This window comes from Oryctolagus cuniculus, chromosome 13 (genome assembly GCF_964237555.1).
Source record: "Oryctolagus cuniculus chromosome 13, mOryCun1.1, whole genome shotgun sequence".
Lineage (NCBI taxonomy): Eukaryota > Metazoa > Chordata > Mammalia > Lagomorpha > Leporidae > Oryctolagus > Oryctolagus cuniculus.
In genome coordinates this window covers 90239299-90251656 of record NC_091444.1, presented here as the reverse complement: position 1 = coordinate 90251656, position 12358 = coordinate 90239299, and the positions used below count along the sequence as shown (strand labels likewise).

The window sequence follows — 12358 nt, the reverse complement described above, 5'->3', positions numbered from 1 at the left end:
ATTAAAGAAAAGGCTTTCTTCCCATTAGTAATTTTTAAACATCATTTATATTTAATAAAATCAGAGACATATTTTTTAATGAACATAATGCAAATCATTTTGCTGACTGAAATCTAAGACTAAATGCCATCCATAGAAGCTAATGAACTGTGAGTTTGCTTACTTCTGGAAAGAGAGAACTATGTTTTGTTGATTCTACTAAATAATCCTTAACAAACCAGGAAAAATGATACCGATCGCTGGCTCAGTTTAGAGTTGTCAGCTTCCCACAGGGTTCTCATTTGTGTGTCTTCCGTGGCCTCTTTCCGTTTTGTCACAGCTTAGGCACATTCTCTTGCACCACATGTTGCTCACTGTGGTGGTGGTGTTCCTTTGGGACTTGGGATTCCTGCTTACCCACACTCATCTGCTGGCCTCAGTGCTACTGTTGCCTAGGAAGGGAGAATTGTAGTGAGCAGTAGGTGAAGGAGCTGTTCTGAGGACATGCTGTGTCAGCAGAGGGATCCTGATGTGGGACTGGGACTCTTAAGATAATTTTCTGGTCAACATAGTATAATTACTCTCTGGGCAGACAAACATCAGACAAATCTAGACTAGGCCAGGAAAGTTCCATAAGAAGCCTAAACACGTCTCTTAACATTGGCTATCTTAGCTCGGGAGTGGATTGGATTGACATTGATCTGTTCTGGGTTCTAGCTCTTCCGTTTTCCCCATTCTGTATCATCAGACACTTTGTTGAAAAATTAATGAAAGCCTGATGAAAAAGAGACGTGAGGAGAAAGAATATTTATAAAATGGTGCTTCCAGCAATGTATGTAGAGGCTGAGAAAGGATGCCTGTTCAAATATTATATTTGTGGGTGTGTATTTTGCCTGGAGGTTGGGATGTTCCCATCCTGTGTTGGAGTACCTAGGCTTGAGTTCCATCTCTGGCACACAATTCCAGTTTCCTGCTGATGCACACCCTGGTAGGCGGCAGGGCATAGACCAATGGTTGGGGTTCCTGCTGCTGATGTCGGAGATCTCAATTGAGTTTCTGGCTCCTAGCTTTGGCCTGTCCTCACCTGGCCGAGCCCCTGCCACTGGGAGTTTGGGGGGGCAAACTGGCAGATGGGAGCTGTCTGTCTGCCTCTGTTTCTCAAATAAAATCAATAATAAATATTTTAGAAGTTGGATTTGATATGAAAGGTTTTCTGTTTGGGTTTTTCCTACAGTTATCTATTTGCAAAGAACTGCAGCTGCCACCTAGTGATTTCAACTGGAGTGCAGACTTGGTGGCTCTGTCTTATTCTACCACCCCCGGGGAAGCACATTCTACTCAGGTAGGTGACTGAAACTTTTGAAATAAAAAATTCTGAAAATAAGGGTATTCTAGGGACTGGCACCATGGCTCACTTGGTTAATCCTCCACCTGTGGCACTGGCATCCCATATGGGCGCCGGGGTCTAGTCCCGGTTGCTCCTCTTCCAGTCCAGCTCTCTGCTGTGGCCCAGGAGGGCAGTGGAGGATGGCCCAAGTGCTTGGGCCTCTGCACCCGCATGGGAGACCAGGAAGAAGCACCTGGCTCCTGGCTTTGGATCAGCACAGCGCCGGCCATAGCGGCCATTTGGGGAGTGAACCAACGGAAGGAAGACCTGTCTCTCTCTTACTGTCTATAACTCTGTCAAATAAAAAATAAATAAATAAAAATAAGGATATTCTAAAGTTGGAGGAATCATCCCACCTGATTTGGAAACATAAAACTGCAGAAATCAAGACACTAAGCAAAGAGATAGACAGTGGAGCAGGACAGAGGATACAGTTACAGACCCACACAACAGTGCCTATTTGATCTTTGACACAGATGTGAAAATAATTCAGTGAAGAAAAGATGGTCTTTTCAGTACATGGTGTTGGAACAGTTGTTCATCCATAGTTTTATTTTTATTTTATTTTTTAAATGTTTATTTATTTATTTGAAAGGCACAGTTACAAAGGGAGAAAAGGAGAGGCAGAAAGAGAGAGAGGTCTTTAATCCCCAGTTGACTGCAACGGCCAGAGCTGGGCCGATCTGGAGCCAGGAGCCAGGAACTTCCTCCAGGTCTTCTCACATGAGTGCAGGGGCCCAAGGACTCGGGCCATCTTCCACTGCTTTCCTAGGCCATAGCAGAGCGCTGGATCAGAAGTAGAGCAAGTGGTGCCCATATGGGATCCCGACACTGCAGGCAGAGGCTTTACCCTCTACGCCACAGTGCCGGCCCCCCACCCATAGTTTTGAAAAATGAGTTTTCTCCTAAACCTCATGCTGTATACAAAGATCAAATTAAAATGGATCATAGATCTGATTGTAAAATGTGAAACTGTAAAACTTTTAGAGAGGGGCCGATGCTGTGGCATAGTGGATAAAGCTGCTGCCCGCAGTGCTGGCATCCCATATGGGTGCCAGTTCCACTCCCAGCTGCTCCATTTCCAAGCCAGCTCTCTGCTGTGGCCTGAGAAAGCGGTGGAAGATGGCCCAAGTCCATGGGCCCCTGCACTCGTGGGAGATCCAGAGGAAGCTCCTCGCTTCTGGCTTCAGATCAGCTTAGCTCTGGCTGTTGCGGCCATCTGGGTAGTGAGCCAGTATATGGTAAACTTCTCTCTCTCTCTTCCCCTCTGTCTCTCTGTAACTCTGCATCTTTAAAAAAAAAAAAAAAAAAAAAGGAGGAAAGGAAGGAAAGAAAGAAAGAAACATAGAAAATTTTCATGACATGAGATTAAGCCAAAAGTTCTTGGAAATCATAAACACATGATCCATACAAGGATAAAATTGACAAAAAGTAATACTAATATTAAAGTAAGATCAAAACTTAAAGCTTTGTTCTTCCAAAGACAAGGAAATGAAGACACAAGTTACAGACTAGGAGACAATATTTGTAAGTCATATACCCAACAGAAAGCATGTATTGAGAATGTAAAAAGAACTGCCAAGCTTACTAAAAAAACAGGGCGTGGGCACCTGCATAGACACTTGACCACAGAGGCCATAGGATGGCAAATAGGCACCTGAAGAGTCGTTTACCATCGTGGACATCAGAGAAGGTCAGATTAGATCGACAGTGACCACTGCAGATCTGGTAGAACAGCTGAAATAAGAAATCCTGACACTGCTGGGTGCTGGCAAGGGTATGGAGCAACTATAACTCATATACTGCTGATGCAGAGTGACAGCCACATGTTCTTCATTTTCTTGTACAGAGGCACTTAGTATATGACTGGAAAATTCCATTCCCTGCATCCCTGCCTTTAACTTAGAGACATGAATACTGTAGCAGCTTTTCTTGTGACAGCCAAAGCTGGAAGGAGCCAAGATGCCCTTTAGCAGATGACTGGTTCATCATTCATAAACTGTGGTTCATCATTTAATGGGGTACTACTGAATAGTAAAATGAGATTGATGGTTGCATCTCAAAGACGTATTGATATAAGCCATTGCCAGTGGTTACATTCTGTGAGATTTTATTCTGCAATTTTACTGTGTGCTAACTGTAAAACTTTTTAAGTAGTTACTTCTGATTTTTTTAATTGTGTAGTAAATTTATCCTGGTTTCTTTATATCCATGCCATCAGACTCCCAGTTTTTGAGTCCTTTTAATAAGATCTCTGACTGTGTTACTTGCTTGTTTTAGGCTGTTGCTGTCATGGTTGCCACCAGAGAAGGATCCATCCGTTATTGGCCAAGCCTGGCTGGGGAAGACACCTACACAGAAACTTCTGTAGATTTGGGAGGTGATAAGACTTACAATTTCCTAAAAGCAGTGCAGGTATGGTGGATATTGCTTATATTGATTGGAAAATTGTATTTTGACTTGGAAGTGAGATTTGAATGAATACAAATCTAGGGATTTGAACAGATCATTCAGACCAGGGATCCATCAAAAAAAGTTAAGGAAAAAGAATGTAAGGATCTTAAACACTAAGACAAAGGAGATTCTTCACGTAGGACTCTCAGCTAGCAGTGTTGGGTGGTAGTCAGTGGGGTTCATTTCTTTTTTTTTTTTTTTTTTTTTTTTTTATTTTTTGACAGGCAGAGTGGACAGTGAGAGAGAGAGACAGAGAGAGAAAGGTCTTCCTTTGCCGTTGGTTCACCCTCCAATGGCCGCCGCTGCAGCCGGCGCACCGCGCTGATCCGATGGCAGGAGCCAGGATCCAGGTGCTTTTCCTGGTCTCCCATGGGGTGCAGGGCCCAAGCACCTGGGCCATCCTCCACTGCACTCCCTGGCCATAGCAGAGAGCTGGCCTGGAAGAGGGGCAACCGGGACAGAATCCGGCGCCCCGACCGGGACTAGAACCCGGTGTGCCGGCGCCGCAAGGTGGAGGATTAGCCTATTGAGCCACGGCGCCGGCCTTGTGGGGTTCATTTCTTACAGAGACATTTTGTGAAGTAGCTTGAACCTCTGAGGCACTGTGAAGAATGTTTTTCTAATATCTACTCTGTGGGTTTACCAAAGAAATAAAATCTCATACTTAATTTGTTGTACATGCAATATTGTGAGCCTATAACTTAAAAGTCAGAATTTAAAAATATATGGTGAACTTTTTTCTGCTACAAAAACTTTTCATTTTGAATGGATGGACTCCTGAGTAGAATTATGTTAATAAAATAATATTGCTCTTTTTTATTATTCTTTAGATTTATTTAAGGTGAAGATAATTTTTCTCTGTATCAAAGCATTTTTGTTACTCTGTCCTATTGTTAGATGCATAACTGAACTAATCTCATGATGTTGTTCACAGGGAGGAAGTTTTATTTTGTCCTCATCGGGAAGCCAACTAATTCGGTTGATCCCTGAAAGCTCAGGAAAGATTCATCAGCATATTCTGCCTCAGGGGCAAGGCATGCTCTCAGGCATTGGGCGAAGAGTTTCTTCTCTCTTTGGAATTTTGTCTCCTAGTAGTGATCTCATAGTAAGTTTATAAAGTAACTGCTTTCATACTTAATTCTTTGTGAAATTGGTTAGGTTGAAAGTTTCTTATGAAGTTGGCATTGCACCATATGAATAATGGTACACACAAAATAAAACCTTTGATTTTCTTCAGTGAACCATTTTTTTTATGATGATAAATCAGTTCATACTAACCCTCTCTTTACACTGTAACATTAATACCCTCACTTCAGACACATCATCTTATAAGTACTTTTTTTTTATTAAAACAATTATGTAAGATTTTTTTTTTTTAAGATTTATTTATTTATTTGAAAGAGTTACACAGAGAGAGAACAGGCAGAGAGAGAGAGAGAGGTCTTCCATCCGATGGTTCACTCCTCAACTGGCCACAACAGCTGGAGCTGCGCTGATCCAAAGCCAGGAGCCAGGAGCTTCTTCCAGGTCTCCCACATGAGTGTAGGGGCCCAAGGTCTTGGGCCATCTTCTGCTGCTTTCCCAGGCCATAGCAGAGAGCTGGATCGCAAGTGGAGCAGCTGGGTCTCGAACCGGTGACCATATGGGATGCCACTGCTTCAGGCCAGGATGTTAACCCGCTGCACCACAGCACCAGCCCCAATATGTAAGATTTTACATATGTTTCTTAAGGATTCATTTGACCCTTTAGACATAATCAGAAGTCTGTCTCCACTTTTGGCTATCTGTGTGGATGACTTCAGTCTCGTTCTGTTGCTGTACTGCTGCCCCATCCTCCAGGACAGCGAAGGGGGGTGCTACGAACCAACATTTATGGGGTATCTGCTCACTGCCAGCTGCTCTGTATTTGTTATATCATGTAATCATTATGACGACTTGTAGAACATTCCTTACAATGCAGATATGGGGAAACAGCTTTGGTAAAGTTCAGGTTGTACCACTATCGAGTGGCACAGCTTTAGAGTCATAATGAGGCCTGTCTGAATTTGAAGCATTTTTTTTATTGTGCTTTCTCTCACATTTCAAGAAGCTTATCCTTGCCTGCTTCATTGAATGTTCTTTGAACCTAAAACTTAAAGTGTCCAGAGACGTGTATCATATTCTTTCCTATTGACTGTACCCTCAACCTACAAAACTCATGCCTCCTTTGACCTGTTTCTGTTAATGTCACCATAACTTTTTCCATGAGGCATGCATAAGACCTTGATTGTTTTGGGGCTTCCTTCTCCTTTTAACAGGTACTGTAATTTTAACTTCTGTTGGCTCTTATTGCTATCCCCCTTTTTCTATTCCTTCTTAGGCCCTAACTTACACTCCTAGCAAATTTCACTTAAGATCCTGAGTCCAGTCCAGTTTACCCATTGGCTTTCCCTGCCCCATCAGTGGCTATGGTTAGGGTGATTGAAGACAGGGTTTTATTTAAAAATCATATATACCCTGCTTGTAAACATACACACACACACATCTGTGCTTTATACTTAGAAGGCAGAAATACACACCCAAGTATAACTAATTACATGACCATCAGATTTATTTGATCCCAGCTCTGTGTTCGAAAGCCATCGATAATATTTCCGTTATTAGTTTTACAAACTTGCATTCAAGGCTGTCTGCTATATATCCCTGAATTTTCACTCTTACAATTTAAAGAAGCCCCCCCCCCCTTTTTTTTTTACAATCTACATTCCAATTTAACAGGACTGCTGCTTGTTGCCTGAGAACTATGACTTTCCCATCTCCCAACTCTGGTCTTTCCTGGGCCTTCTGCCTTTGTACTTTTGCCTGAGGAAATCCCACCTTGCTTTCAAGGTCTAATTTAGCATCACTCCTTCCTTTGATTATTCTGCTGGAATTACTGAACAAATAGTATAAAATTCATAAAATATGCATTTCAGAAAAACTGCTTATTAATTTAAGAATTTACCCTAGAAACCTCTTTCTTCTCTCCATACAGCTTTCCAGTGTTCTTTGGGATAGAGAGAGATCAAGTTTTTATAGCCTGACAAGTTCAAATATCAGTAAATGGGAATTAGATGATTTTTCAGAAAAACAAGCACATAGCTGGGATATAAATAGAGCCCTGAAGGAGAACATTACTGATGCTATTTGGGTAAGGAATAATAATATTCATATCTGTAGTTTTCATTTATGGTTATATAATAATGCTGACTCCTATTGTTCAATCTGTAGACATATTAGAACCTACTGACTTATTTGCTTACTGATTTTTTAAATGTGTATATAATTCATTGAACAACTCTCTGAGCTACCATGGATGAGGTACTTTACTAGGGACTGGAGATGCAAAGGTAAAAAATGATTCCTATACTCAAGAAGCTTAAGTTCTTGATGTTTTCATTTAGGGATCTGAAAGTAACTATGAAGCTATTAAAGAAGGGGTCAACATTCGGTACTTGGACTTAAAGCAAACCTGGTAAGCGAATAATTTGTCATAATGAATATAGATAATAGTTTGGAAAAGTTGTTAATGTTTATTGTAAAATGACGAGCAGTCTTGCTGTCTGTTCTTCTAAAGCTTATATTCTCATACTATTTGTTAAGTGTTAGTAGTGGTCTTGCTGTGCTTTGTGTAGTGGTACAAGTTCATTTGGGAAATGGAAACATTTCTCAACCTTAAATGGCATATTCCTACCTTAATTATCTCTCTAGTTAGAGCTGCTTTTCTGCTCTCAAACCTGGAGTTTCTCAGTCTTCACTGCCAGCAGATGCCTGCGAGCCTGTCCATTGCTGCGTTTGGGCACCTCATGCTGTGATCTTCTTTCATTGGGCATGTCAGGCACACTTCTCCCCGCTCTCTTTCTGTTGCTGAAGGAGCCATGGTAGGCCTATATACTTTGTGGCTGTGCTGAGTACAGGGAGGATGCAGTAAGGTTTCATCTCAAAGTACAAGTTTGAACTCTGTCAAGGTTTATTCTCAGAGTGAATTTCTTAGAAACAGTGCTGTAAGCAAGGTTTCAGACTCCAAGTTAGTCTGCTAAAGCTAATATCCCATGTTGTTGTCTGGGTGTAACAGTCATAGGGAACTTAACAGCTGTTTGTGGCATGACTTCTGTAAGAAAGTCCAAAATATATGAGCAGCAATCTTTAAAAACCTTCAGAAGTAGAAAAGTTACCTTCATGTGTTTTAGAGTAGTTTTTAGTGTGTTCTTATTACCTGGTTTTGTTGTTGTTGTTGTAGTTGTTGTTTTGAAGATTTTATTTATTCATTTGAGAGGCAGAGTTACAGACAGTGAGAGGGAGAGACAGAGAGAAAGGTCTTCCCTCCGTTGGTTCACTCCCCAAATGGCTGCAACGGCCATAGCTCGCCCATATAAAGCCAGGAGCTTCTCTACGTCTCCCACTCGGGTGCAGGGGCCCAAGCACCTGGCCCATCCTCCACTGCTTTCTCAGGCCATAACAGAGAGCTGGATTGGACGAAGAACAGCTGGGACTAGAACTGGCACCCATATGGGATGCCGGCCCTATGTTTTTGTTTTTGTTTTTTTTTTAAGATTTATTTTATTTGGAAGGCAGAGTTACAGAGAGGCAGAAGCAAAGAGAGATATTCCATCTGCTTGTTCACTCCTCAGATGGCCCCAGTGGTTGGAGCTGGGCTGATCAGGAGCCAGGAGCTGCTTCCAGGTGTCCCACCTGAGTGCAGGGGCCCAAGGACTTGGGCTTTGATCCACTGCCTTCCCAGGCACATTAGCAGGGAGCCGGATCAGAAGTAGAGCAGCTGGGACTCAAACCAGTGCCCATATGGGATGCCAGCACAGCAGGTGGCGGCTTTGCCTGCTATACCACAGCACAGGCCCTACCTGTTTTTGTTTAGTAGAACAAATTCTACTTGTTCCTTGAAGGGATACTGTAGCTGTTAAAATGCTGTGTGATTTTTCTCTCTTAGGCTATTGGAGCTATTATTAGGCTCCTTCTTTTATAATCTCTGAAAACCTAAAATCTGTCAAAGATGTAGATAATATGTATTTAAAATTTTTAAAAAGATTCACTTATTTGAAAAGCAGAGTTAGAAATGGGGAGTGACAGAGAGAGCTCTTTGATCCGTGAGTTCATTCCCCAAGTGGCTGCAACAACCAGGTGGCAGGGCTAAGGCAAGCTGAAGCTCGGAGCTTCATCCGGGTCCCCTACATGGGTTGCAGGGGCCCAAATGTTTGGGTCATCTTCCACTGCTTTTCCCTGATCATGAGCAGGACGCTGAATTGGGTTGCTGGTGACTCATGTGGCAGCTTTACCCACTGTGCCACAATGCCAGCCTTTTATTTATTTAAAATTTTTTTAAAAAGATTTATTTGAAAGAGTTACAGAGAGAGAGATCTTCCATCTGCTGGTTCACTCACCCCATGGCCTCAGTGGCCAGTGCTGGGCCAGGCTAAAGTCAGGAGCTTCTTCAGGTCTCCCACCTGGTGGCAGGGCCTCAAATACTTAGGCCATTTTCTGCTGCTTTTCCCAGGCCATGATCAGGGAGCTGGATCAGAAGTGAAACAGCCAGAACACGAACCAGCATTAATATGGGATGCTGGTGTCAATATTTAATTACCATAAGCATTTTAACTAAATAGAGTCTACCAGTTCTCATTTGTCCAAGCAAAACTGTTGGAAATTGAAGACTCCTGCTAGGACATAGCCCACTGTGGGCATATAATGGCCATGACTTTTTCCTGTAGCTTTCAGATTTGGAGCACATTCAGGACTGACTGTACTGGGCGTGACCCAGGGCTCCTTGCCTTTAGGTTGTCATGCTAATGGGATTCTCATTCTTCTTAACTTTACTCCTGATCTTTTCACAGCCAGCTGTCACTCATACCCTCAAGGTCTAGTGATTAGACCTGTCTCCACTATTTCATGAATGAATGGGTTCCTTCTGTTTAAACACCATGCTTGTCTTTATTGATACTCATTGATTTGTTGCTCATTTTGTCCAGAGCAACAACCTGGGCTTATATTTTCAGTGAGTAAGCTTATAACATTTTAACTAGATTATTACTGATACAAGGCTCAGATATCTTCTTTACTTTTGATGTAAAGCTTTGATTTTTTTATCTTAGGCAGACCCTTGTAAAAGTTTATTAAATTTTTACTGATGTGAAAAACTTATCTTTCTATCATCTTTATGAAATAGCTTTGTGTTTTCTCAAACATGAAGTTTTCTTTTTTTTCTTTAACAAACTGTGAAGTAAAACTGGTCTTAGCACCACAACCTAAGTAATCCTTTATGGTAGACATCTCCATGTTCAGTAGCACTCTCAAACAATGTTAAATCTTTTTTCTTTTTTTTTTTTTAAGATTTAATTATTTGAAAGAGATAGAGCTCTTCAATCCACCAGCTCACCTCCCAGATGGCCGCAATAGCTGGATCTGGGCCAGGCCAGAGCCAAGCGGCAGGAGTTTCTTCGGAGTTTTCCACATGGGTAGCAGGAGCCAAAGCACTTGGGCCATTCTCCACTGCTTTTCCCAGGCCATCAGCGGGAAGCTGGATTGGAAGTGGAGCAGCCAGAACATGAACCAGCACCCATATGGAATTTCCCTGCCATGCTGCAATGCTGGCCCCCAATCTTCGAATCTTTAATTTCAGTGCAGAGCCTGACTGGAGATAGAGCTGACTGTTAACCACCCTGCTTGAAACAGAGAGGAAACTGTCAAGGCTACATTCCCTTGAGTCCTCTCTCAAGCCTTTCTTGTGTGTAAACTTTTTATATGTTGTCTATAAACTGCAGGACATTGTCAGTATGTCACAGATTTGAGCCAAAATTCTTGAATTCCTTTGGTATGTAAGTGGAAGTGGTGTTAGATTGCTAGATTTGAAGTGTCATGTCATTCAGTTACTTTGTTTCTTATTTTTGTCAGTAGAGGGTGCTGGCTGTCCTGTTAATGTTTCTGAGAATGAATGAAGGCCGCTAATAAAGCAGCTAGATGTTGAAAGGTTGAGACTAAAGAGCATTTCACTCTGTTCAGGGCAACACCCTTGATGGTCTAAGGAGAATGCAGGCTTTAAGATGCAGGATGGTTTGTCGTCACATACACAGCAGCTTGAAGCTTGAAGCTTCTATAACTGACGGTTAAAATTTTAAATGAAATGTTTTTCCTGTGGACAGAGGAAACTTCAAAGCACTGATTATAGAGCTTGGCTTGGCAAACCTTTCCTGGAAAGGGCCCAAAAGAAACTAATTTAGGCTTTGGGTGCTGTGTAGTCTTTGTTGCAACTACTCTGCTCTACCAGGATGATCCATGAAAGACCTGGCTGCCTTCCAGGGCCAGGCTTCCTTTACAAAAGCTGGCCTGGGTTTGATTTGGCCTGAGGACTGTATTTTGCCAATCACTGAATTAGATTATTAAATAGTTTTTTTTTTTTTATTTGAAAGGTAGAGTAACAGAGAAAGACATCTCCCATCCACTGATGCACTCCCCAGATGGCTGCAACAGCCAGGATTGAACCATGCAAAACCAGGAGCCAGGAACTCCATCTGGGTCTCCCATGTGGGTGGCAGGGGCCCAGATACTTGGGCCATTATCCTCTGCCTTCCAAGGCACCACATTAGTAAGGAGCTGGATTGGGAGCAGAGCAGCCAAGACTGAAATTGGTGCTCTGATTTGGAATTGCCAGCATTGCAGGCAGCAGCTTACTCTGCACCAAAGCACTCGCCCCTGGATGATTTGTTGACCTGTGCCTTACCCCAGTTTTTTTTTTTTTTTTTTTTTTTTAAATCAGGTTTATTGAATCATGATTTTTGTACGATAATTTTTATCTACTTCAGATACTAGTTCTCTGGTTTTTGACAAATGCATCCAGTTGTTTTACCACAATCAAGGTACGGGATAATTCCACTACGCTCAGAAATTACCTGTGCCCTAGCACAACCTTTGCTCTGTTTTCTTTCTTTCACTATTGTTTTGCCTTTATCAGAACACCATATAAATGGAATCACATTACATAAATACATTCATATATATACACAGACTTTTGAGTCTGGTTTCTTCCTCTTCACGTAGGCATGTAACATTGATTAAGTAATTTCTTCCTTTTTACTACTGCTGAATAGTATTCCATAGTATGGATGTATTAAGGTTTGTTTATTTCTTCAGCACCTGAAAGCTACTGGGCTATAGAAACTAGAAAGTTTTAGAAAATTAAGAATGAAGCCACTGTAAACATTTACACAGCAGGTTTTTCTGTGAATGTGGTGTTTTCTCTGGATAGATATCTGGCAGTGAGGCTGCCAGGCTGTATAAGCAATGTTATTAGAAGCTGTTTTCCAGAGTCTGAATCTTTTTTTTCCCCTTGATTAGTGATGGGCTCCTGATTTTGGCAGCAGCGTGGCACCCAGCAGACAGTCCCTGTCTCATCTACTACTCTCTTGTAACAGTAGAAGATAATGGATACCAAATGTCAGATGTGGTTACTGTGGAAGTCACTCAGTATAATCCACCTTTTCAGGTAAGAGTCTGTCAGTAGGTTAAATCATG

The 12358-nt window shown here is 42.0% G+C and overlaps 1 protein-coding gene across 9 annotated transcripts in view; it reads left to right on the top strand.

The window, feature by feature from the left end:
- NUP133 (nucleoporin 133) overlaps positions 1-12358 on the top strand; it is an 88458-nt gene that overhangs the window by 30599 nt on the left and 45501 nt on the right. For all 9 annotated transcript variants that reach the window (XR_011381648.1, XM_070055887.1, XM_070055885.1 and 6 more), the window contains 6 exons: positions 1214-1321; positions 3647-3781; positions 4755-4925; positions 6834-6989; positions 7243-7313; positions 12182-12329. Coding sequence is in view for 8 of the 9 variants with exons in the window: in XM_070055887.1 (XP_069911988.1) it covers positions 1214-1321; positions 3647-3781; positions 4755-4925; positions 6834-6989; positions 7243-7313; positions 12182-12329 (789 nt within the window). In the remaining variant the exon portion in view is untranslated. The remainder of the gene's footprint in view (positions 1-1213; positions 1322-3646; positions 3782-4754; positions 4926-6833; positions 6990-7242; positions 7314-12181; positions 12330-12358) is intronic.